Here is a 27621-nt window from a genome sequence, read left to right as displayed (position 1 = left end):
AACCCTACCCACTGTGCTACTGAGCTATATCGCTCCAACCCCATAGAGGGGATTTTTATGTAAAATTTCAAATTGTAAAAATTGTGTGTGCCTCTATATGTGCCCTTTTACAACAGGTAAAGTCACTGGACATGTGCATGCTAATGTGCCTGCATCTATTTGTCTATTGCTGCACTGTTAATTGGAACCACAAAATAGAAAAGAATGTAAATATTTTCTGATGTTTAGAGGCAATCAGCTGCTCTTAGGGAAGAACAAAAGTCTAGTCTTGTTTTCCTCTTTTGTCTCCATCAGCCTAATCCCAGTCAAGTCCTAAATGGGGACCAACCAACCCCAGCCTCACTTTCAGTTTGGATGTACCTGTGATGGTTTACAAAGAGGTGGCCTTGCTTTGGGAATGAAAGACTTTCTCTTGCAAGCAAAAAAGGAATTTTTCGCTGTACTTTCGATTCATCTGTTTACACAGACAATTAGTGGGAGAACCATCTGTGTGATTCAATCTGAGGATGAAAAGGCCTTCTAGAATTGTTAGAAAAATTTCCCTTGAGGATCATGATGCCATGAATGCTAGAGAAAGGGCTTGTTATACATAGTTGTTCTTTTGTTTAAAACCTTTGAATTAATAGGAATTGTTCTTCCATCTTAGGATGTAGAGTATAAAGCAGCGCTGTCTAATAAAACTGGTGATGGAATTATACTGTATCTCCTCTGTCCACCTCCAGCCCTCTACCCTTTAAGCATTAGACATTTGTTTTGTGTGAGAAACTGAATTTGAAATTTTGTTTCATTTTAATCCTTCTACCTTTGAAGAGGTACAGGGAGATATTTACTGGATATGCAGGTAGAGAATCTGCTGATGGGTTAGTAAATATCCATAATTTCAAAAACCCACCACCACCAAAAATCCACTACCTGAATTTGCAAAATACAGCAATTAGTATAGTCTCTGACAAAGCAAAATTTCTTCCAAGCAATCCTTTGAACTTGATCCGCAGTACATGCTACTTGGCTATGTGATTAGGAAAATACAACCTGGGAATTAGCTTGTTAGATTGCATTTTCCTTTGCCCTTTATGATAAGTGAACTATGAAATCTTCTGGCTAATTGGAGTTATTGATTGAGGTTGAGCTCTTCAGATGATTCATACATGATATAATTAAGCATGAGAGGGAAAAAGTACATTACAGCCTGTTAAATCTGCAAAGTGAAATTAGATAATTGATGAGTTTTAAGGCAGCAATAGTCCAGGCATTTATTGGAATCAAGAGAGAACCCATTTAACATGAAATGTCCCTAAAAGCCTCCAGCTCTTTAATGGGGTAGAACTTAGACACTGTGTTTTACCGTGGACCAACAGTGGGTGAACCCGGTTAACCTCAGAATTTTAGAAGGTGTTCCTTTGATTGAAACTCTAGTTTTTAATTTATGTTACTTCTAAATCTTTTGCTTTCACTAAGCAATGCTTTGCTCTTCATTGGCTTTAATGTTCATTTTCTTTCCTGCTAAGAGCAATTCTCTTTTCCATTTTCTGGGGCCAGAGAAACAATACAGAGCTCAGGTGCTTACTTTTCCTGTGGTCAAACACTATTCAATCCTTAACACCCTGTATGGTGCCCTGAGTTCTTCCAGAAGTGACTCTTGAGGACAAAGCCCTAAGGATTGCTGGGTGCTCCCACAAAAAAAGATTGGAGAAGTAATTTATGTTTATAAATTACCTGGGGAAAATGGGCCATCATATAAACAACTATATTACCTCTGTAGCACTGTAGCCCTGTTGTCCTGTTGTTCATTGATTTGCTCGAGCAGGCACCAGTAACATCTCCGTTGTGAATCTTGTTGTTACTGTTTTTGGCATATCAAATACACCATGGGTAGCTTACCAGGCTCTGCGTGCGGGAGGGATACTCTCAGTAGCTTGCCAGGCTCTCCGAGAGGGATAGAGGAATTGGACCCGGGTCGGCCGCATGCAAGCAAACGCCCTACCCTCTGTGCTATCGTTGCAGTCCACTATATCACCTCACTAATGTTAGTCACTGTGTGCACATTTATGTGAGTTGTTTTGAATTAATTGACTGTTACGGCCAATTATTACTCTGTAATATCCATGTATGTTGAGGTATTGGTCTTAAAATTTAGGTTTTCACATTTTCTCGACTGTGTATTTTCTTAGATGGCATATTTCTTTCTTTCTTTTTTAATCACGAAATTTCTTCAGATAGATAAAAGAAAACTAAGCTGTGGTCCAACTTCTCACTATTACTAATACTAATATTGATGCTATAATCAACATCATTGCATCTGTCTCTCTTTTAATTCAATGTTAGGGTCATTCCTAGACTTGGATTTGTACCCTAGGAGAAGTAGGCATGTTGGTCCACTAAGCTATGTCCAATGGACGAGATCAGGGCACTTTTTCAGTTCATTAGTGACATGGGAGGTGTTATGGTGAGGGGAGGTGACATTCCACTTGATCAGTCTCTTCAGCTTAATTTTAGAGAAACCGTAGCTTTGTCTGTGATCTACTTTTTTTTATGTGTTTAACAATTCTCTAGCAATGTTTGAGTTTATTTATTATTTCTTCTGAGACATGAATCTTTGGTCATTAGGATCTAGTGATTTTCTTTCCTATTTGATTCAGAGACATATATTTTCTGCTTACTGACTTTTAATTAATTGAAACTCTGCTTTATTCAATTTCATCACCTGTTCAATTTACATCATAAAATAATATCAGAATTTTGTCATTTGTGACTGTTCTGGTTGGGGAGTCAGTAAGTACTACAGTCTCATAGTGGTCATGGAACTTTCAGAATAACAGTCAATGGCTTTTTATCTCAAGGAGAATATATACTAAAGAAGCTATGTATTAGAAGATGTAAGTACATGTTAGCAAAAGAAATTTATAAATACGAGCAGAAGGATAATGAGAGAGAATTATGGAGCAATGTAAAACAGGTATGAGTGCTTATTACCAATGAATAATGAAAGCAACACAATTAGCTAATGGGATTAATTTCTCATTTTAGATCATGAAGATATGGTATGTGGTGATTAATACACATTGTTTAATGTGTTAGATTATTGTTCACTGTATAAGACCTCCAAGATATAAGTACTTTAAAAATGGCAAGATATTTTATATACAAATTTTAGTTTATTGTCCAAAGAATTTATGCTGTATATGTTATTTCAGAATAAATAGTTCAGAGTGCAGACTCAGATTTGTTTCCTGATTTGAATGTGTATACACCAATATAATTTGTATTCTTATTACAGAATTACCAATGTTTTTTCCAAATAAGAAATCCTTCTTTATCAGAAAAAAATTTAGGATTACCTAAGTTTGACTCCAAAATTTGTGCTCTTGCCAATATTAAACAGTCTCCAAGTAACACCATCCCTATGCTCTCAAGGTGTTTCTCAGTATGAATAAATATAATGGCAATGTTTTCATGAACTATGAAAGGGAAAGTGTTGTGAGAATATATTCAGGGGAATACCTCAGCCTATGTATCTCTATCTCTGTCAGGTTGCTATTTTCTCAAGAAATTCAGTCACAAAGTAATGCTTTGAAGTATCAGCTGCATCAACTTTGCATCATTGGAAGAGACCATTGTCTGGCATGGTGAAAATAATGGGGCTTCATATTTTGATGTCATGAATCAGTAATGAGTTATGACCACAACTAAAAAGCACTGGCATGGAATTGTTGGTGGGCGTGTGGGGAGAAAGGACCCTTCATTCATTGTTGGTTGGAATGTTCCCCTCTGTTTCAGTCTATATGGAATGCATTATGGAGAGTTTGCAAAAAATTAAAATTAGAAATCTTGTATGATCCATTGGTACCAACTTTGGCATCTAACACACATATACACACATTCGATTAAAAGGATATATGTACACCTATATTCATTGCAGCAATAACCAATATATGAAAAAAACACTAATGTTCTATTATGGTTAATGGATCAAGAATGCATATGTGCAAAATGGAATTCTGTGCAGCTGCAAGAAAGGACAAATCATGCAATTTGCCACTACATGGATGGAACTAGAACATACCATGTTTAGTGAAGTCCAACAGAGATTGATAGATATGGAATGATCTTTCTCATGTGTGAGGTTTAAAAATATATAGTAAGGGAGCAGCAAATGCTGAGACAACAGGACTGGAGAGTAAGTCTGCATAACTGAATTTACCTGGTGGGGGAAGACGGCACATTGGAAGGGAACTTAGCACACTGGTGGTGGGTGTGGTATTGGAATGATGTATGCATAAGATTATCATAAACAACACTGAAAATTACAGCACCTCAAGTAATATATATTATTGAGTCACTGTGAGATACACAGTTACAAAGCTCTTCATGATCGGGTTTCAGTAATACAATGATCCAGTGATCAATGACCCTTCACCAGGGTCCATTTCCTACCACCAATGACCCCAGTTTCCCTCCTGTAACCTTCCATCCCCCAACCTGGCTCTATGGCAGGCACTTTCTCTATCTTTTTTTCTCTCTCTCCTTTTGGGCATTATAGTTTGCAATACAGATAATGAGAGGATATCATGTTTGTTGCTTTATCTACTTTCAGGATGGAGTTCCGATCCAGAGTGATCATTCCCAAATATCTTTGTCATAGTGGTTCCTTCTCATATCCAATTGCCAGAATGTAAATTTCTGACATTGAAACAGAAGGTGTCATCTGTCTAGAGGTGATGTTGCCAATGAACTATGTGCTTAGTCCAAATACACGATATTACCACCAAGGACTTAGAAATGGCAGACACAAATTAAGGCATTACTCCTTCAAACAAACCAAACAACAGTGACTTCTCCAACTCTTTATATGTGTGCTTGTGTGTCTAGTAATATTTTTTATTAGAGTTCTTTCTTTCTCTCACTTGTGTGGCCATGTTTTGAGGCCAGGGCTTCATACATACAAGGCAAATGCTATATGCTTTTGCTCTCAACTCCCAACTCCTTCAGCTCCCAACTCCTCTCTTAGCTCACTTCACTTTTACGTTTATTCATTGTGTTCCTCCACAATCCATCCCTTAACAATCATAGTCAAGTGGAATAATGAACATTCATTACTAGGGTAGCGGAGGTGGCTCCTCTCTTCTGAGTTCATGGAGGGCCAGATGCTGAAATTAATTTCACCTCTGCCAACTAGGATGAATGGTGGGCAAAACTACTAGATGGCCAGCTAATGATGTCTTCCACCTTTGCCAGAAAATCTTGACTCTATGTCTGTTGTAGTACTAATACTAGTAGGCCTTCTTATGATTTGTGAGCTTAATTTATCCTTTGGCAGATTCAAGATTCCTTACAGATGGAGACTTCACTATTTTTAGCAAGACTTGAATAGTGCCTTTCTCAAGGAACTTATTACATATTTTCTAAATTGATTAGAATGGATTCCTTTTGATTGATTAAAAATGTTCTTAACTTTCAACTGGGTCTGAGTTACTTGAAATTAAATTATTTGTTTGAATATTGGTACTCTCCAAGTAAAAGCTCTGTTTATTCATTCCAGAAAGTGAGTAAGGTGCCTTAATCATAAAGGTACTGGAATAAAATTATTGTGGGTACTCTGTAATATAAACCCTGTAAAACTGTTTACAGTTCTGTGTGGGTGTAGGAGGAAAAAAGGGTTCAAATATAAATATGAGTGGGAAAGAAAACTTGTTTCTAGCCCGTTTTGTGCATCTGTTAGCATTTTAAAGACTATACTGTGGAATTCATCATTTTAAATATTATGAAGTATAAGAAAAAACTTTTATGTAAAATCACCAATTCTCTATTTGAAACTCCATTTAATAAATTTTTAGGAAAACCAGTTACTTTAATTACTGAGAATTCAATGCATTATTAGATTTATTATATAATTACACTTAAAAAATTTCAGGGGCCAGAAATGTATCTTAGTGGTAGAGCAAATGTCTTGCATGTGTGAGGTACTGATTTGATTGCATATATGCATATACATATGTATGTGTATATATGTGTGTATATACATATATACATATATAAGTATATATACATACATGTTCCCTTACACATATGTATATACACATATACATATATGTATATACCTACATATATACATGTGTATATACATATATGTGTATAGATACACACTCATACATATGTATACATGCATATGTATGAGTAAAATATGTAAGTCTTTTCGGTGGAATGTGATCAAAATGCCAGATTTTGATTTCTAATGTGGTGTTAATGTTAAAATGTAGTATTCCAAGTCTTAATTTGGTTTTTTTTTGTAATATAAACATTTTAAGGAGCCTGTCCTTTTCATCTTTTTTTTTTTGCTTTTTGGGTCACACTCGGCAATGCAGAGGTTACTCCTGGCTCTGCACTCAGGAATCACCCCTGGCGGTGCTCAGGGGACCATATGGGATGCTGGGAATCAAACCCGGGTTGGCCGCATGCAAGGCAAACACCCTCCCCGCTGTGCTATCGCTCCAGCCCCAAAGAGCCTATCTTTTTCAATGCAAAGAATTATTCATATAAACTTTACTTGATTTGGTACAGGATCAGTGACTCTGTATCTTCATATTATTTCACGTTATCAACTATTATGATTAATGTAAGAATTCAAGTTTTAAACTTGGATGGTCATACCATTTTAAGGGACTAAAGAACAAATGGTCAGTTTATCAAATGTAAACTATTAGTGCCGGCCTTATTTAAGAATAGTCCTTTATGACAGTGAACCCTTGCCCCTGAATGATAGAAATGAGAATGTCAAGAAAAAGTAATGGGGCATGGGCTTGAGGAGGTAGATGGACAATCACATAAGGGTATTGGTCTAAGCATCTTGGAAGTTTTAGCGGTTTAGACTCGATTAGTATGTACATCAAAACCATAAGAGTCCACATCTGGGACCGGAGTGATAGCACAGCGGGTAGGGCGTTTGCCTTGCATGCGGCCGACCCGGGTTCAATTCCCGGCATCCCATATGGTCCCCTAAGCACCGCCAGGAGTAATTCCTGAGTGCAAAGCCAGGAGTAACCCCTGAGCATCGCTGGGTGTGACCCAAAAAGCAAAAAAAAAAAGAGTCCACATCATTTTAGGAGTTTAATGAGTTTGTCAGGGAGGTAGAGTGGGAATGAGGGAAACTTGAGTCATTGGTGGAGGGACCTGACAGTGGTGGTAGATTTGGAATAACAATGAATGCCCTTAAAGTCTATTATCCACAACTTTGTATATTATGGTTCTTCTAATTTTTAAAGAATTAAATAATTGTTATTGGCAAGTTTAATTCAACACAAACACAGGAATGATTTTTAAAACATTTTATTGTTTGCTAAAGTACTTATTTTTAGTTACAGAATTTACTAAGTAAAGTGAAAGTAGACACAATTCATTGTATTTTTGTGTCATTCTGAAAGCACCTGAAATATCTACTTCAATTCTCTTCTCATGCTTTTGTCTTTTAATCCTAAAAAAAACCAGAAAGGGGACAATTAAAATCATTTCCACGTATTCCTGGTAGTACTATAAACAGCAACTCACAAAGCTTCAGTTTTGCTAAGCCATTTAAGCTGAACACTGTATTATTGAACTCTAATTTTCAAATTGTTTTTCTTATCACATTATCATAGTTAGCAGGTGTGTACAACAGAAGCCCCTGTAATCAAGATATGCACTGCTTACTATAAAACAACAGTTGCTACTTTTTATTGAAATTTTTGCATGTTAGTCTCTGAGTTGATCACTTAGTTTCTTTCCCATAAAACAACTCTAAAAACTCTGATTTTACTTATGCTCTGACTTTACACAGAACTTTCAAAGAGTTCAATGTATATGCTTCAAGTGACCTTCTGAAATATAGCTCTTGAAATTTGTGAACACATTATACAGTTCATGGTCTTCATTGTTAAGACAGAAAGTAGTAAATGCATTTTTGATACAAGAAGCAATATGAATTTTAGACTAGAATAGTGACTAGAGGACTAAAACATGTAGGTAAATACACCAAAACATTCAGGACACAACTAATTTTCAACAATCTTTATAGTTGTGCTTCTTATTGAAGAACCATATGTGTAACCTATTAAAATATGGTAATTGTCCTTGGATAAAGGCTTTAAAATTATCTGACTTAGTGACTTTCTGTAACTTATTGAAATAGCATCAATAAGTAGATGCAGTAACATCTCCATTTCAGGCCCAAAGGTACAGTTAAACTAAAAACCACTTTGGACAGGTAATATTTCTCTCAGTCTTTTCTATCAGATTTTCCACCAACCTTTTATAGCATTTTCAAACACTTACATTCTACTCTCAAAACCTGTTATTTTAGGTTTTTTTTCCTAACTTATTCCTGGTAGTTAAACCCTTGAAAGGCAAGGAGAGCTGATAGCCCCTATACTCTTGCCCTTAAAATCAGTAGGTTTTAGGAATACATATTCAGTTAGGAATTAAAAGTAATTGTAGAATTGAATGAAACCTACCCTAAAGTCTGTGACCTTAATGTTAGAGAAACTCATTTTTTAAGTGTCCAGAATTAATACTTAATATTACATAATTTTGTTTCCATAATTGTTTTCAGAGTCATGATAGGAACACGTGCCCATCCAGATAGTCATCAACCTGCAGCTCTGGCCACTCTAGCCCTTAGACTGTTGGAAAGCTCAGCCCTCTGGGGCCCATTTTGCTGGACCATTTGCACAGCAGTGGTAGTGGCTTCAAGGGGTACTCACCACTTCTTCCCGCTTGGTCTTGTCTGTTGCTGGCCAGGCTTCCAGGGGCATATCAGGAAGCATGGGGGGCAGGGGCTGCATGGGGAACATCGGAGGCAGAGGTGGCTGTTGCGGCAGGGGCTGGATGGGGTGCATGGGTGGCTGGGGCTGAATGGGTTGGTGAGGTTGCGGCTGGGCAGGCTGGGGCTGGAAGGGCTGCTGGGCGGGCGGAGGGACATTTGGCTGGTGGTGTTGGGTTGGAGTCATGGAGTGTTGGCCGGGAATTGGCATCATTGGCTGCTGGGGGACCACGGGCTGCTGAACTGGCACCATGGGGATGTGGTGATGAGGCTGTAGGGCGTGATTCGGGGGATTCTGCTGGGACAGCACGGGAATGATTTGGTGGTGCAGCCATCCACCCATGGGTTCGTAACCATAGGAAGGGTACTGGTGAGAAACAGAGAGTCAGGTTTACCATTGGCTCCATTGACTTCAGCTGGAGAAGTAGCAAGGTTTTCTTTGTGATTATGACAATATGAATACTTATTCATTTTCTCCTGTGCAAGAATTTCTAACTGTATGCAAATATGACCTTTTACAAACTACATTTCTCGTTAGTGTCTGTATGTGGTATAGACATGTTATTTCACTTAAAAGGGAATTGAAAGCATGCTAACTATTTTGAGGGAATAAAGAACAGAATATCTACATACCGGTGGTCTTATCATGTTCTGGTACCACTTCAGAGGAGTAAGCACCTTAAAAGAAAAGTACATTAGAATACATTTGTTTTGAGTGAGTTACTTGAAATAGAGACTCAATAATGTAACCCCATCAATCATGATAGACTGATAGCCTAATAGTTCTACTCAAGAAAGGACAAGGGGAGCATTTGGCAGGTGGGTCCTATGTATCAGACACTATGTTTTATCCATCATACACACTTTTCATATACTCTGAGGTTAAAATTCATCACCTTCACTCTTACAAACAAGGTTGTGGAGGGCTAAAGGGGTTTATGGGCTTGATTGAAGTGACTGCAGTTGTGATTCTATTAAATTTCATAGCTCCCACTCTTTGAACAAAACAGAACAAAGCAAAACAAAAATTTTTCTGTGATAATGTTTATATCCTTTTTGATTTAGCATCACAATGAAAACTAAAGAAACCACACAGCTCCTCAGACTGGGAACACAGGGTTTCTAGTCAAAAACAAAATATCTTTGCTGAAATTCTTATTAACATATTTTCTCGACCTGTATGAGTAACAGACTCACAGGTTGCTGTATGAATCTATAAAAGAAATAAAATTCTCATTCCATTCTAAACAGCATATATTTGGTCGCCCTTAGGTTCAGAGACTTTTATTTCATAGTAAAGCACTTGAAATGAATGCAACAAATAATTCTAACCTTCTTTAAGTTAGACTTTTCCAAGTAAAAAGGCTATATAATTTTATATATTTTTAAACTATGTAGTTCCACCAACAGAATTCTGAAGTCTGGATATTATAACTCTTTTCCTTCTCCAGATGAGGAAAGGAACGTTCCAGAGAGATAAAACAGTTTGCCCCAGGTTACGTGGCTACTATAGGATTGGGCAACTCAACCTGATTTCCAGAAATCACAAATTTTCATTGATCTCCAGCATGTCTCATAGCCCCCATTTGTTAATAATCTTACAGTATTGAACTAGAAGGTACACTTCGTATATAAACATCTTAGAATCAGGAGTTTTCTAAGCAGAAGACATCTTAAATCATATCTTACCTGACCCCCACATCTGATGGTCTGGGATAGAACAAAGGTGTTCATGCAGAGTTCACTTTCTGCCCTACTGTGCAATTCTACTCCCTCCCCGGTGCAGTGGGAATTCATGATGGATAATTTTATAGCCATATAAGGAGGGAGGAGTGTACTTGGCAATGTAGACTTGAGTTGACCCATCAGGGCTTAAACTAGGAAGGTAGTGGTCAGAACTGAAAAGGTAGGACTGAGATACATCTGGAATGATGAATCAACGCACTAGTCTTTACAGAGCCCAGGGCATCAGTAACTCAAACAATGATCAAAATTAGTAAAGAGAAAAATTACCTCATAGCTGAAGTTGATGTAACCAGGGTGCCCAGGATGAGATGGTAGCTTTTATATGGAGGAAGAAAGAGAGAGAAGAAGAGGGAGAGAAAGGGGGAGAGGGAAGAGATTAAGTCAATATGCAATCTTTCACATTAAGGAGGACTGAAATTCATTTTAAAAAACCTACGTATTGCTGAATACCTGATGTCTACTTTCAGTTTGAACAGTTACACTGTGTGGGAGAGGGCTCCTCTAAATAAAAAAGAGATCTAGACTAACCAAATGACTTTGGTGTGGGTAATCATCTTATGGTATTTGACCTGGATATAGAAAATCTCACACATTTACTCCCCAATGCTCTTGGTCAACCCTCCATGTATGTGGTCAGGTAATCCTACTCTACCCCATCCACCATTGAACTTCTTGATGAAACTCACTTCAGGTTGGGGAGAGAGGTGTGCTTCTCCTACACAGTACAAAATAGCAAAAAGAAAAATTGTCTCACAAACTTTCCCTTATAGCTTACGTGGTAGATTAAGTGCCTGAGTATCAAAGAAAGCCCACATGATTGGCATACAGAGTAAATAATATATCAACAATATGAACATAAGAAACAGCCAAGCATGAATTATTAGTGAATATGAGAACAAGATGGGCCTCAGTAAAGTGGATACTTTGTAAAGCAGTGGTGTATAAAAGTTTAAGCCAATTCTTTTTATTATGCTGTCAAAGTCTTTATGTCAGGAAAATTTTAAAGTTCAAAGTGAAAAACAACCTGAATAATTATCTAAACTAGAACTGTCTGTCCTTTCCAAAGTGGAGGTCAAGTGACTGAGGCTTGAATCGTAGAAATCTAGAGTGGGGGAGAGAGAATCACGCAGAGCATCTGCCTTAGACATCCAGCTAATTAAGGCTCTATTCTTTCCCATCGCTCCTGCTTCCTAAGAGGATTTGTTCACTCTCATCTGATTGCGAATTATTTTTGTCAGGTAACTGCTTTTCCTATACTTTCTTGGTATGGGCTCTCAGACAATAGAGATGTTAAATTGAGGAGCGTTGACAGAAAGGGTCAAATTCGTAATGCAGGAGCCTGAGAATTGACACAATGCAGGATTACCACTGTGAAGGCGAAGCACAGAATCTTGGACTTACGGATCAGAGGAAATGAAGAGGCAGCTACCTGGGCATTGCTGACTTCTGGCCAGCTATTCTTTATGCCACTGAAAAGCAGCTAGATGCTGCCTTGCCTACCTATGACCTATGTCTTCTCACCTGTCTGCTGTTATCTAGAGAAAATGAGTCAGACTTCCAATTCCTTTGTAAATTTCTATCTAAAATAACTCCATATGTGTTAGGTATAGGTACAGTTTTATAGAAGTCATGTGTCTAGCAGAATAACTTGGAGAGATGAGGTGTTTGAGAACATGAAGATGGTTACAGATGGAAATTCTTAACAGATTTGTAAGAAATTGGGTTTGAGAGAAAACTGGTTTCTTTTTGTTGTATTTCCCTACAGCTGACTAAACTTGTTCTCTGGAGGCTTTTGAAGGGTCCCCTCTAAAAGTTTCCTCCATCTAAACATGGGCCGCAATATTTACAAACTGTTTCACCAGAATCTCATGGAGCGCTTGGTGAATACAGTGTCCTGAGCTCCACCCCAAAATGTACTAAATCTTAATCTTTGGTGAAGGCATCTGAGAACCTGTTGAAAAACAACAAAACCCACACAAACTCTCAAGAATTTCCTAAACACAGAGCTGTTTGAGGACATCTGATCTTGCACTGTTAGAGTTCCTAAAGTTTACCAATTATGGGGCAGAACTTGATTCCAAAGCTTGGGAAACTGAACATTGGCAGGGGGTTACTCACAGGCATAGAGAAGGCTACTCCGAGGAGGCAAGCAAACAAAATCCAGGTCCCCATTTCTTGATGGCTCTGAAATATAGGTCAACATCATGTCTTATTTATTTCTTCTCAAATATGGTCACAACTAATGCTCTATTATGTATGCTAATTTCATATTAAAGTGTTTCTAGTAAGATGTCTAGGGCCATTCTTTGTGAGGTTACTTTATTCATTAGATTTCCAATTTTAAGCCCATTTCCTCTCCTGTAGAGTCATAACAGTGTGTTAGAAATCCCAAGGGTTTTCTTTAGGCTTAAAAGTTGAACAGAGTTTTTGGAACGTGAATAGTCAATTGTACACTACTTTTTTCTATACTGGTACAACCTATAGGGTCACAGAAGCTAAATGTAATTAATAAAATTATTTAAAATGTATGTTTATGTATGGTATTTGACCTGGACATAGAAATTCATAATTTGATACTTTGTATCAAAATACTTTGTATCAAAATCAAATTCATAATTTGATACTCTATCAAAATACTTTGTCAAAGTATTTGATACTTTGACAACTAAGATATCCAGATTTGTTTTATACAAGGTGCTGGTACAGTACTTCTGTTAGATGCAAAAACTGATTGTTCAAAAATGACATTAAATAAATTTTCATTTATCTAAATGATGTGAGGAAGGATTGGGCTTTAGTTCCAGGTGGTCAGACCAGTAGAACTTTAAGCACAAACTTTAGGTAGTATCTCTAAGTTCTGGATGTGAAACAAAAGATGTCTTTAACAGAAAAGAGAAGGACCCATTAATATTTTGCTGTTAGTCCATGCCTTCTGAATACTAAAAAATTCTTAAAAGATCTTTTCTACTTAAAAATATAGCATATTTAATCAATTGTGTCTTACTTTTGTTGATATTGCATTTCAATTATTTCACAAATAAGACCCCTGGGATATGAAGCCAAAAAAGACCTTCCTAATATATATCTATTACTTTGTGGTGCAAATTCTTGACTAACTTTGAAAACTGTCACTAGAAAGACCATATGTTTTGCATAAGAAGTAAATATCCAGTGTAATAATGCTGGCTATGAAAAGTACACTGAAGCTTTCTACCTCCTAAATCTGTTTTGTCAGGTAGAATTAATGAGAAAAAGCTCTTAGCTGATGGTTCTAATGGATGTAATTAAATAAAATGTTTTTCAAAATGTGGATCACAGTCTATGAAAGAACTATTTTTATCTTAATTGATAAGTAATTAAAATAAATATTTTGCTGTGAAATTTGGCCCAGAAAAATGCCTTGGGATTCTGGTGCTAGAATTTAAACAAACTAGACAAACACACTGCTGCATTAGAAAGTAAAATAACCCATTTAAGTAATCAAGTCTAATTTAATTATGGTTCAATTAAAAAACTAACTGAATATTGACATCAAGCATATTTTGTACATAAAACTCCTGAAAAAGAAATAAGCACAATAAAAAGAATACAGATTATGAATAAAATTCCACATACCTTTGAATGTATGTATTCGGAATTAGCTCCTGTATGAAACTCAGGGATGTTTGGTTCTTTAGATTTTGTCGAACGAAGGGCTCAATTTATACCATTCAGAGTCTCTAAACCAACCAATCAGATTTCTGAAAAAAAGTGTTGAGCATACCTAAAAAATCTCTGTATCATGAATTTTTAGAAGCTGTGATCAAACATAAGGCTGAATGTTGTGATTAGTGTACAGAGTCTTTCATTATGGGCAATAATAGGTTTAACGGGTAAAAAAATTTCCTCAACTGGTTTTAAGTCAGCAAGTTAGTTGACTGCACATGCTGATTCAAATTTACTTTAAGCAATGGCAATATCATGGACTGTTTCTGGTTCCAGCAAAACTAACATTGTTCTTTACCAAGAAAAATGGAACTTAGATGGTTCCTTTGGTCTCGAGGTTCTTCAGCCCTTTCAGATCAAACTCTGGATAAAGTCCTTAAATTCCCCCCAATATCTAGCTGAGGGTTTCTTTCTTTTTGTTTTGTTTTGGTTTGCTTTTGGAAATACTCCAGGCTTCCTCCTGGTTTTACACTCAGAAATTGCTCCTAGTTGTGCTCTAGGGACTGTAAGGATGCCAAGGATTGAACCCAAGGTCAGTTGCGTGTAAGGCCAATGCCCTACTCACTGTACAATCGTTCTGGACCCATAGCTGAGGATTTCTAATTTCAGGGTCACTATTACTCTATGTATGTCCTTCTTCTGCTGAAAGTATGTTCTCTGTTTCCAGTAAATTTTCCTTTATCACCAGCCCAGTATCCAACAAAAAAGGAAACAAAAGCCCTTCTTGACACCATCCAGCAGTTCATTTGCCACCATAGCAACCATGAATTCAAGGTTATCATAAAATAAAAATTTTCACTTGTGACCTAAAGTATAAGTCTAGCAATATATGAAACACTGTTTTCTTAAAAAATGTATTTTAATCCTTTCAAGCTTCTATTTATTATAGAATATTTTGCCCTGGATCCTCCATTCCACGTACCAATATTTAGTCTGTTTTTTTACTCTTCTATATTATCATTTTAATTAATTTTTTAATGAATCACCGCCGGGTACAGTTACAGACTTACAAATTTTTGTGCTTATATTTCAGTCATACAATGAATCGAGTGCCCATCCCTCCACCAGTGCCCATTCTCCACCACCAATGTTCCCAGTATCCCTCCCATCCCCTATCTCCCCTACCCTCCACCCCTCCACCTCTGTGACAGGCACATTTCCTTTTACTCTCTCCCTCTCTCCTTTAGGGTTTCATGCTCTGCAATGCAAGTATTTAGTGGCCATATGTTCGGTCTATAGTCTATTTTTGGCATGCATCTCACATCCCTAGCGGGCTCTCTCAAAGCCCTATACTTGGTGGTCCCTTCTTTATCTGAGCTTTCTTTTCCCCCAGCACGTGAGGGCGGCTTCCAAGCCATGGAGCCAACCTCCTGGTACTCATCTCTATTATCCTTGCGTGTTAGTCTCCCATTCTCTTACTTTATATTCCACAAATGAATGCAATCTTTCAATGTCTGTCCCTCTCTTTCTGACTCATTTTATTAACGTGATACTTTCCATGTTGATCCACTTATATGCAAATTTCATGACTTCATCTTTTCTAACAGCTGCATAGTATTCCATTCTGTAGATGTGCCAAAGTTTCTTTAACCAGTCATCCATTCTTGGGCACCCAGGTTTTATCCATATTCTGGCTATTGTAAACAGTGCTGCAATGAACATACAAATACAGATGTCATTTCTACTATACTTTTTTGCATCTATGGGATATATCCCAGAAGTGGTATTGCTGGGTCAAATGAGAGCTCAATTTCTAATTTTTTGAGAAGCGTCCGTATTGTTTTCTCAAAGGCTGAACCAGCTGGCATTCCCACCAGCAGTGAAGGAGAGTCCCTTTCTCCCTACATCTACGCCAATACCGGTTGCTTTTGTTCTTTTGGATGTGGGCCAGTCTCTGTGGTGTGAGATGATATCTCATTGTTGTTTTGATCTGCATTTCCCTGATGATTAGTGATGAAGAGCATTTTTTCATGTGCCTTTTGACCATTCAGAATTCTTCTTTGAGAAAGTTTCTGTTCATTTCATCGCCCCAATTCCTTATGGGGTTAGGTGTTTTCTTCTTATGCAGTTCAACTAGTGACGTATATATCCTTGATATCAACCCCTTATCAGATGGGTACTGGATGAATATCCTTTCTCGTTCTGTAGACTGTCTTTGTATTCTGGTCACGGTTTTTTTTGAGGTGCAGATGCTTCTTAGTTTAAGATAATTTGGACAATTTGGCCTTTTTCTTTGTTCTGTATCTCATCAATGTTAATGCCAATTTGTAACTAGTGATGTAAGTAGTGACATGACTGATGAGATTTCGATCAAATTTAGATTCATAGATATTGAATATATACCCAAATGCTATTGAACGTTTAACTGGATCTTTATAACTAGTAATATTTTCAAAATTTATACATGTAGATATCTATATGTTTTATGGATGCTTTATATAGACTGAATTAAATTCAAGAAAAAGATATCCATGAAAAGTAGTAAAAGATCGAGTTTAGATTTACATGTCCTGACCTTAGCTTCATCAAGGATTGGGAGACCATTGACAGCATACTTAGCCTACCTGACCCTCATTTATCTCATCAGTAAATTGGGATAATAACAGAACTTACAAAAGAGGAATCATGTGATAAATAAGTGAGAATATCTTGTGGGAAATTGCAAAGTTACTTCTTACCTTCCACAATCATATCACTTGGCATGCAGTAATACATTAGTAAAATGCTAATAAGATTCTAAGACAATCTTCTGGATGTATTAGTAGAGTATGAGTAATCATCTAAAGAAAGGTAGACCTTTGAATTACAGAGAAAGATTACAATGAATAAAGCTGGTTATTATAAGCACAATGCATTCATGAATACAAACATAGAATATGGTTTTTCTTTTAAGGAAATCCAATATGGATATTAAGAGAATTAACATTAGCTTACATGGAGCTGGTAGGCATGTACAGAAATGTGGTTTGTGAGAAGAGGAGGACGAGGAAAGTAAAACATATATTTTATTATGTTCTCTTTCAATCCTTTTATTAAATGATATATATGAGAATATCTGAAAGGATTAGCACATATTTTTCCTAAACATCTTGGGTAACTTCTAATCACAAAATCGTTGATGAATTATTAATGGTAGGACTTTAAAAAGCATCTCACTCATTTGTGTCACTTTTTGAGAAAGAAAGAAATATTTGGCCACAATAATAAACAGAATGCTTCCTCACTCTGACAATAGTAACTGATTCACTGGATAGAATTACAGCCAATTCGCTCTAAACAATTGTCCAGATTTTGATGGCCAATGCAATCAAAATTAAATGATTCTTATAATTTATTTTTCCTACTGTGTTTCCTGGCCCATAATTTATTAAAATTGGGATCCCTTAGCTACTAATGCAGTTTAAAATTTTCCTATATTTTTATGTAAAAAACATAATTTCCACTGGGAAAATATTCCTATAAGAAATAATTTCCTGTATAATTAACTGACTGTGTGCCTGCCTTATTAGATAGACACATTTCCAAAGCACTTGTTTTCCTTGCATTTGAGGCCATGTATTTTTTCTTTTTTAAAAAATTAATGTTTTAAAAATAAATCATAAGCTTAAAGTATTTCCCTCTGTAGCAATATCTCTGGAACAACTGTGGCAATATGGCCCTAGCACCCTAGAACCATGTCTTCCCTCACTTACACTTTCCTTCCAAATCTATATGGGAAACATTCAGGAACCTTAGACCATTTTGTTATCTCTCTTCAAGATAATTTTTTTTTGTTTTTGAGCTACACTTGGCAGTGGCTAGAGATAATTCCCTGATTTTAGGCTCACAGATCACTCCTTACAGGACTTGGGGTTCATATGGATTGCCTGGGATCAAATCTGGATCAGCCCATGCTAGGCAAGTGCCGTAACTGCTGTACTGTTTCTCCAAGCCCTCATGTTTTCAAGACAATGAGTGCTTAAATACGCTTATGAATTTTAGGTTCGTTGTCTTGTTTTCTGGGATAGAGGAGTGTTCAAAACAAGGTTATAAGAGTATCACATTAAGGACAACTTCTTGCCCAGAATCATCTACTTGAAATTTTCTTGAGGTCTAGAGAATCAAGCAGAACTGCAAAACAGAAAATTCATGTGGAAGGACCTCGGAATTATAAATCTAGAATCAGTGCTGAGAGGAAGAAAATTCCAGGCAGCAAAATCTGACCCACCTCCTCATTTCAGTCAAATGCTTTTCTTTTATCATCAACATTATTATTATAATTAAGGCATCATGGTTTATAATCATGTTAGTGTAAGGTGGTCAGAGATTAAGATAGTCACCAGTTGGCAAGTGAGAAAAAGGAAGCATGCCTTTAATGTCCTGGCTTCCTTTTTAGCCTGGCCTCTGACCAATGAGAGATGCTCAACTACAGTGGAATGAACATATATACATAGATAACATAACTATTATCTACTATTATAAATACATGATTTTGTGTGGTATGTTGTACCTCTTCAAAATGTTCTTTTGCCCAATTTTTGGTGGTAGTAATTCTTTTTCTTGACTTTCAGCCATCATATTTTGCTGTTCCCAGGTTGCTTAGACTAGCAACTTCTTACTTTCTAATTTGCTGCTTCTAATTTATAGTCTGCTGGAAATTCGTATGTCCAAGCTTGTTAGGTGTATGTATGTATTATAAGCAAAGGAATGTTCTAAGTGGGAATAATATGGTAGGTTCACCTGGGAAAAAAACTTTCAAAATTCACTTTTGACGCATTTCTGTTTGACTGCTATAAGACTGTTTAGTTTTACTGGGAAGAGGAAGGGAAGGGGAGGTGGGGCTTGTCCTCCTTTGCTTAACCTCTTCGTTTTCAGTCCTGGTCAAGGTACATGGGTGACCTTTCAATAAGTCAGATGGTAAAAGTTCCAGACCCTTTCCTTCTCATCTGTCAGAGCTCAGCTCTTAAATTTTCTTTTAAAGTAAGATTATCCAATATCTGGAATCCTTTCAAGGGACTGGAGCCAAAATCAGTTGTTCAGTGTTTCAAGACATTTTCTTATAAGCAATATTCTCTAGCTTTTTGTCAGATTGGAGTTGAACCCTCTTCAGCACTCAGGCATGCCACCAGGAATTAATGCTTATACGCACACTCCTTTTGTAACCCTGAATGCTTGGTTTGGTGCTCTATTCGTTTTTGTGAGTTTTTTGGTTCCTAGGAAGATCTCTTTTATAAAACAGTTGCTAGATAATTCTTTCAATTACTTGATGCAAATATAGAGAATTGATCTGCGACACTGTGAAAATGTAAGAAAGTCTTTTTTTCTCTGTGAATTCTCCAAAACCAGAAATCTTCTGGTGATATAGATGGGACTTTTAAACATGAAGATGTATAATCGCATTTCTGTTAGCTTTTATGAAATTTTGTGTAAATAACCTCTGACAAAAATTGAAAAGAGATGTTTATTGACTGAGCTCTCATCTTTTGGTCCAAATTATAGTACACTGTAAGCAAATATATTAATATATATGCTTGATTTTTTATTTGTAATTGAATTTATTTATGGGTATAATAATATTCTTTAAAATATTATTAGATTCTTGGGCATTCAGAATCAATTCTGTCCAAGGAGAAAATTGAAAAGAATAATGACAATCTCCCTCTCTCACCCACATTCCTACATTTTATTGATTGCAAACCATGAGCACCTACTGGAATTACCTAGTTTTGGCTAGCTCTTTGAAGCTATGAAAAAGAAACATCTTCTACTAGCTCAAAATATTTAATGAGTAAACATGGGATGGGAAACCAAACAAATCTAACAGATAAGTAATAGGAAAGAAGGACACAGGTAAGAAGATAGGAGTTCCCACCAGAGAGATAGTGCAGCAGATAGAGCACTTGATTTGTCTGTGGCTGACCTGGGTTCAGTCCCCAACACCGCATATGATCCCTTAGCTTTACCCTGAACACAGAGCCAGAACTTAATTCTGAGCACTGCTGAATAAAAACAGACAGAGAAAGAGAAAAAGGAGAGAGAAATGCATGGGGATAGTTATTCAAGGGGACAACAGGCTCGTGAAGGCACAGGTGCCTTGAAAATTAGAGAAAACTTATTGATGCTATAATGGGAACTAAAACAGCTGCTGAGTATGTGGAGGTTTTTTGAGTCCCTGAACATAGCCCTGTAAGACCAAAAATAGAAATATAAAATTGAAAGCCAGGATTGAGCATTTATTATATCCCCAATACATTCATTGTCCTTGGGATGCAATTAATAGAACGGTGGTCAGTTCTCAAATCATCTATTGCCTCTAGATGATTTATTCTCTTTTTTGTTTATGCGGAGAATTCTAAAAGTGAGTGTTTGAACAGATCATTCTTTTCGCATTCAGAAGGCCTGCACTCTCTATTGCCATGTATATTTTAGGACAAGGGTTGAGGATGGATGAAGGGGAGAGCAGTGACTGCTGAAGGAATCGTGAGGTTATGGTAATGGAGAGCTATCTACAGTATTCCAATAGTTCTTCCGTTAGATTGGGAAAGTGTATATAAATTGTAGGTCATTCCACATCCATCTTTAAGACTGAAGTCTTATATTTTCTGCCACTGCAATGAGTATGTTTATCAACTGGTAAACGCTCACTATATTATCAAGGGAAACTTGAATCACTGTCAATGTGGACTATTTCTGAAAATATGTAGTAGATATAGGTATTTATGAAAAACCACTTAAAGCAAAATGTATACCAACAGGGGCTTGGTTCAAATGAAAGATGTATATAATGACATGCAAAATGAGGATATGGAGACATAGTATTTTGGGTAGGGCACCTGCCTTGCCTGTGGCAGACCTGGATTTGATACCCAGCATCCAATATGGCCCCCTGAGCCCTGCCAGGAGTGATCTCTGAGCACAGAGCCAGCAGTAAGTATTGAACTCTGCGGGTGTGGCCAAAAGACTAACACACCACTCCTCCCAAAAAGGATTTTATCCTGTTTTGCTGACAAAAACCTTTGTGCTATATTAAGTGAAATAGCAGTCTGATTTTTTAAATTTTATTAGTGAATCACCGTGAGGTACAGTTACAAACTTATGAACTTTCATGTTTGCATTTCGTTTACATCCCTCCACCAGTGCCCATTCTCCTCCACCAACGGCAACATTTTTTTTTTAATTTTCAGGGTTTATTTTGAGCTACTCCCAGCCTGGTGGTCTGGGTTCAGCTAAGATCTCTGGCCCTAAAATAGACTTTAATTAAGTAATTTTTATTTTGGGCAATACTTGACTTGCTTTGGGCTTATTTCAGGCTCTGCACTTAAGGATCACTCCTGGCAGGGCTTGGCAGCCCTTATGGGATGCCGTAGACTGAGCCAGGGTCAGTTTCATGCAACGCTATTACCCTGCGTTCTGTACTATCTCTGGGACCCTATGAATAGATATCTTAAGCACCCATTTTCAAAAAATAATTCCTCCTCCTTCTTGTCCTCATTTTCCTTTCCTTCTCTTTTCTATTTTTTGGGGGGCCACACCTGGGAGTGCTCAGACATTACTCCTGACTCTGCACTCAGTACTCATTCCTAGCATACTTGGTGGACCATATGGGCATGTAAAGCCCAGGCCAGCTGTCTGCAAGGCAAACACTCTACTCTCTGGACTATCACTCAGGCCCCTTTCCTCCCTTTTCTCCTCCTTTCTTCCTATTCCTCTCCTTCCATATATACAAACCCAAAAGAGCCATTTTTTGAATAACTATTAAAGAATTATTTCTGAAAGATTCCGAGTATCCAAGATTTTGTATCTCTTAAATAATCCACAAATGCCAGAACTTCAGAGGAGATCTCAAAGTTGAAGCTATAATATTTCTAATTCATATTCAGCAAGAATAGTGAGGAATTGATAGCGCTAGTTCTCCCGGTGGCCCCTGGTTTATTTAATGTTCACTCTCATTGCATGGGGTGGGAGGAGATAATAACATCAAAGACACAAAACCCAATATTTTTAAAGAGATAGGATCCTTTTTAGATTACTAGTAGAAAATATCTTAATATGAGCATTCACCAAAAGAGCTCATACAGCTTATAATTTGAAAGGTCTGTAAGCATTTGCTAAATATCTGGTAGAGCAGCTTTCAAAAAGGGAAATTATATGCAGATGAATAGTATGTTGTTTGGGTTATAATTAGCTGGTTACTGTTGGGAGTGAATATGTTACATCTGCACTAAGAGAGGTAACACAGTCATGTTAAAAAAGTATTTTCATTTTCGCTTACTGGTTAAAACACACCAAAGTAAGATGCACATTCCTATGGGTATACAGAGTACACACATACACAAACACACACGAACATTTCCATACAGAAGTAGCATATGATGGTGGAAAGATCTTGGTCTTTGAGGCGAGCCTCCATGTGAAATGACCCGTGATGCCTGAACATAGCCAGTGAACTTGACTCTTTCACTGCCTGGAAAGTAGGAGAACGTAAGTGAAGTAAAGCAAATAATATCATTCGGTATACGTTTGGCTCTTTCAAAACATGATATCCGAAAAGAGTTGATTTCCATACTTGTTTAAGGAAGAAAGAGAAAATGTTAACGAGACCAAGGAGTAGCAATAGAAATAGTACAGTGTGTAACATGCTTGCTCACACATGACCAACTCTTGTGTGATCCCTGGTACCACATATGGTCCTCCAAGCACCCAGGAAATGATTCTGAGCATAGATCCAGAGTAAGCCTTAAGTATTGCCAGGTGTTGATCAATTACCCCCTCCCGAAACAATAAATAATGAATTGAAAGAGACAAAGAAATAGACATCCCCCCAAGACATTATTCTCACAGTCTGATAGGCAGGGCTTCTTCTCTTGTCCTTGGACAGATAATAATTCCTAGATGTATTACTTTAGTAGTCTACCTTTCACCTTCAGTTTTTAAGGAATTTCCCAGTTGGTCATAAGTGTCAGAATGCCATTGTCTTTTTTCTTGTTGTTTAGGCCACACCTGCAGAATTCTGCTAATTCTATGGGAAACACGAAGTATGTGGTGGTTTTCTGTTCCAGTAATGCTACCACTTCCACCTACGTTATCATCCCTGCTTTCTGTTGTAGTTGTAACAAATGCCCCTTCCAGCATAGATCAGATCCTGAGCAGCTTCACAGCTAGCGCTCTCTTAATCGTGTACCTAAGTTATATTGGATTCCATAATCACTGTCATCTTGTTGCTCATCGATTTGTTCGAGTGGGCACCAGTAACATCTCTCATTGTGAGACTTATTGTTACTGCTTTTTTGCATATCCAATACGCCACGGGTAGCTTGTCAGGCTCTGCTGTGCGGGCTCGATACTGTCAGTAGCTTGCCAGGCTCTCTGAGAGGGTCGGAGGAATCGAACATGGGTCGGCCGCTTGAAAGGCGAACACTCTACCGCTGTGCTATCGCTCCAGCCTGGATTCCATAATAGCAGTTATGAATTCTCTCCAAACCTCTGTAAAATATCACATCGTGACTGGTATGTCTGGCTAGAGTGTTAACTAGTTCTGAAACTGAAAAAAAATAATTTAGGGGGAAGATCTAATTAATTGAATATGCTCACATACATTTTACTGCAACACATTTTGTACTTGAAATTTAATTATAACATTCTTTGCCGTTCGTGTAAGTTTGCTTTAATTTTCCCCAGGCAGCTTTACAATCATGAAATCTCCACTTTTCTTTTATCTAGTATATCATCTTCATTATCACTGTATTCATAGGAGAACCATAATAATGAGCCAGGTCTGTTCTAAGCCGTATTCTATAAATCTCCAGGCTTCTAAAATCATTAGGAGAAAATATTTATTGAGTACCTTATCCCAATACTATAGTGCATATTAATATCATGCATTATAGGATATCACAATTCTATAATACATTTAAATGTATGGAATGATATGTGTACAAAATATATGTCATTCTACCATGATTAGAAAATGTAGCACCAAAATGGCCCTCAGCATGGATGAATTTTGCTAACAGTATACTAAGTGGAAGAAATCAGACAGAAGAGCACTTACATGATTTTATTTCTAGGAAATGCCAGAATGGTCAAATTCATAGAAACAGAAAGTAGTAGCTAGTTGCGTGGTGCTGGGGGGAGGGGGAGATTGCTTAGTGGGTTTGAGTTTGGGGTATCTACCTGAGTATAGTAGCAGTACTTGTACAACCTAGTAGCTATATTAAAAACATACAGCTTTACACATTAGTGAATTATGTCTCAATCTAAAAATGTATGGGGGGATGGTAGAGGGGTCAGGAAATAGTCCAGCACACTCCTGATCAGAGTTTGGTGCGGCGCCAGGCAGAACACTGTTCCTGGAGCCTGCTATCACCACCAGAAGGGCCAGGGTATCTCTGGCACAGGAAGATCCATCAAACAGTATTATATCCTCTAGCCCGGTTATGAAACATTGGGCCGGGCTGTCTGACGATTAATGGGGGTGTCCCCAGGCCTCCTAAGCGCCTTGGACCCCTCCATTGTATACATCTTTTTGCCCCCAAGAAGCTTATGGTCTATACATGAAATATAGAAATGTGGAAGGCTGAACACAGTGCAGAAGTGTAGGATAATTGCACAAGAGTTGCCCCAGGGTGGTATATGTTTACTGAAGCTGATGACCATAATAAATGTAGTTCGCACTAGGTACAAGTCTCTCTCCTAACATTTTACCTGTTGAAATATTTCTTGACTATATTGCATATCTACCAGGCATGTCCTAAATTTAATGGGCAAATATTTAAGAATATTTTTGTCAACTGAAGTAAAATCTCATGCCCAGTAGTTACTCTCCAGTTCTCTATCCCCAAGTCCTGAAGAAAACACCAACCTTCTTTCTCAATAGATTCACTTGTTTGAGGCATTTCCTAAGATAGAATCACACAGATCTCTCAGAATCTCTACAGTTCTTAGTATTAGCACCCTAGGCATTTGATGCTGGATAAATCCTCATTGGGGAGGTAGGGGTGATGTTTGCTCAATATTGCTGGCCTCTTCTTTGTAGATCCAGTAATAATACCATCACCAGTTGTATCAACTGAACAAAAATGTCTCCAGATATGACCTTATGTTCCTTGAGGACCAAATCAGCCATGGCTAAGAACCACTACAGAATTGTAGTTGGAAATATCACTATTTGGGGGTCTTCAGAGACGGGTCTTGAGAGATTTTGACCCCTATGTTTCAAAACTCTCTGATTCCTTTTAGAGAACTGAAAAGAAAAGGAGCTCAATAGCCTTCTAGATTAAAGTTTCTGAAAAGTGTGGGCTGTGACCCTGTAGGAGGTCACAGAGATGATGTGGGACTTTTTGAACTCTGGTTTTAAAGATTTTTGGTTATCTATGATCAGTCAGTGTTGGAGCTGCATACCTAGTTGTATACCTCTATCGAGTAGTATAAAATTGTCTGAGTTGGAAAATGGGACACCAGTGGAACAGATGGAAAAGAACTGATCTGGGTGGAGTTACTTTTTCCAAAAAAATCAGGTAGGATGAATAAGTATTTTATTGGAAAAGACGGACGTTATTACTTAAGGAGCTGGAGAGGTTGTGCTTCAGGTAGATCTCTTGTCTTGCACGTGGCCTATTCAGGTTCGATCCCGAAACCCCATAGATTTCCCCAAGCACCATCAGCAGTGATCCTGATCACAGAATCAGAAGTTAGCATGGAGCATCACATGAGTTTTTCCCAAGAACCGTAAAAGAAAATAAATTTTTATTTAAAAGTTTTAAATGTGGGGCTGGAGTGATAGCAAAGCGGATAGAGCATTTGCCTTGCACGCAGTCAACCCAGGTTCGATTCTCAGCATCCCGTATGGTCCCCTGAGCACCGCCAGGAATAATTCGTAAGTGCAGAGTCAGGAGTAACCCCTGTGCATCGCTGGGTGTGACCCAAACACCCCCGCCATCAAAAAAAGTTTTAAATGTGTAGATCCATGGTTTTGCACTTTTCATCTAAAGGATTGGATTCAAGCCCTCAAGCACCCTAAAAGTAGAGCTATTTGGATTTGCTATCTTCTAGGCTAGGCTATAACTGTAGAGTATAGTGAAGGTTTTCAGAGCTTTACTTAAATCAGGGTTAGAAATGTTCTGCAGAGTATAAACACCCCTTGAGCGGCAACAAGAAGCATGAGATTTGATTTGTACCATGGCTAATGAAAACAAGTGGGCAATCACAGTGTAATCACATCCTACTAATCTAACTTGGTCTAAGGAATGGAGGAAAGAGAGGAAGCACGTGGGCTTTAGAGAGAAGTAAATTTCAGAATGTCCCTTGAGAAGCATGACCTCTTTCTGTTCAGAAATGCATGTGTGGAGGAGTCCCCGCAGATGGTTACATCCTGCCGGTTAGCCATTTATAAATGAACGCGCAGGAGGGAATTGTGTCTCTGGTCTGAGTGCTCAGGATCTGCCTCGCTCAGTGAAGGAATCTTCAAATTAATGAGGTAATAACTGGCACATTTCCTGCTCTCGTTTTGAGGAAGTACTTTTCAAACTGCATTCGTCTCTATAACGGTGGCTGTCTGGGACTTGACCTAGTTAGTTTGGTGCTAGCATGCACTGCATACCCTGTGATTGTGCTTACAAGTATGTTGCTATCACCCAGTGCCTTCTTTTTAAATACAGACTGTAAATTTCCTCCATATTTCTCATGAACTGTTGCAATTACAGAGTCCCAGAACTCCATTAAATGATGATATTTAGCTTTTGTTTATATTAGGGATATTATTGCTCACTTAAGTTAAAAGGTAGGTTCCAAATATGTTTTCAAGATTTCAGATGTGCCTATTTGTAAGACTTTTCCTCTTACCTATTTAATCTCCCATGCTGTGACTTAAGCATGAAATAGCTAGAGCATCTGAAGAAGAGTGGGTAGCAGATAAACTTTACGACTTGGTGAACACAGAACTGGAAGAAAACCTTTCTGTGCAGTGGGAGAAATAGTACAATGGGCAGGGCACGTGCTTTGCACATGGCCCACCAGGGTTTGATTACCAACATCTCATATGGTCCCCGGAGCCCTGCCATGAATGACTCCTGAGCACAGAGCCTGGAGTAAGCCCTGGAGAACCACCAGATGTTGACCCCAAACTACAAAAATATCTATGTGATGTGGTCCACTATCTACCAAGAAATGTTCCCAACTCGGTTGTGGGCTAACTTGTCATAGGGATCAAATACAATGATGGAAACCAAGCTCGTGGATTATATTTGAACCATAGTCAACCTGGAAATCAGGAGTTTGTGGAGCTAGAGAAGGAAATTAGCCCGAAACATCCCAAAACATAACGTGCTAGAATGTCACCTTGTCTACATTTTGCTCCACCCCCCTCATTTACCTTTGTTGCTTTTGTTCCCAAAATGAGGCTG

At 37.8% G+C, this 27621-nt stretch overlaps 2 protein-coding genes across 5 annotated transcripts in view; one reads left to right on the top strand and one right to left on the bottom strand.

Moving 5' to 3' along the window:
- The window catches only part of ARHGAP6 (Rho GTPase activating protein 6), a 516153-nt gene that overhangs the window by 368666 nt on the left and 119866 nt on the right, over nucleotides 1-27621 (top strand). The window lies entirely within an intron of this gene.
- Nucleotides 8718-12709, bottom strand: AMELX (amelogenin X-linked). Its single transcript, XM_004612180.2, has 4 exons — nucleotides 12656-12709; nucleotides 10805-10852; nucleotides 9425-9469; nucleotides 8718-9158 (listed from the first exon to the last, which is right to left on the bottom strand). Exons 1-4 carry the CDS (start codon nucleotides 12707-12709, stop codon nucleotides 8718-8720), a joined length of 588 nt encoding a protein of 195 aa, XP_004612237.2.

This window comes from Sorex araneus, chromosome X (assembly GCF_027595985.1).
Source record: "Sorex araneus isolate mSorAra2 chromosome X, mSorAra2.pri, whole genome shotgun sequence".
Taxonomy (NCBI): domain Eukaryota; kingdom Metazoa; phylum Chordata; class Mammalia; order Eulipotyphla; family Soricidae; genus Sorex; species Sorex araneus.
The sequence above is the reverse complement of the archived record's forward strand: the minus strand, read 5'-3'. Positions and strand labels throughout refer to the sequence as shown.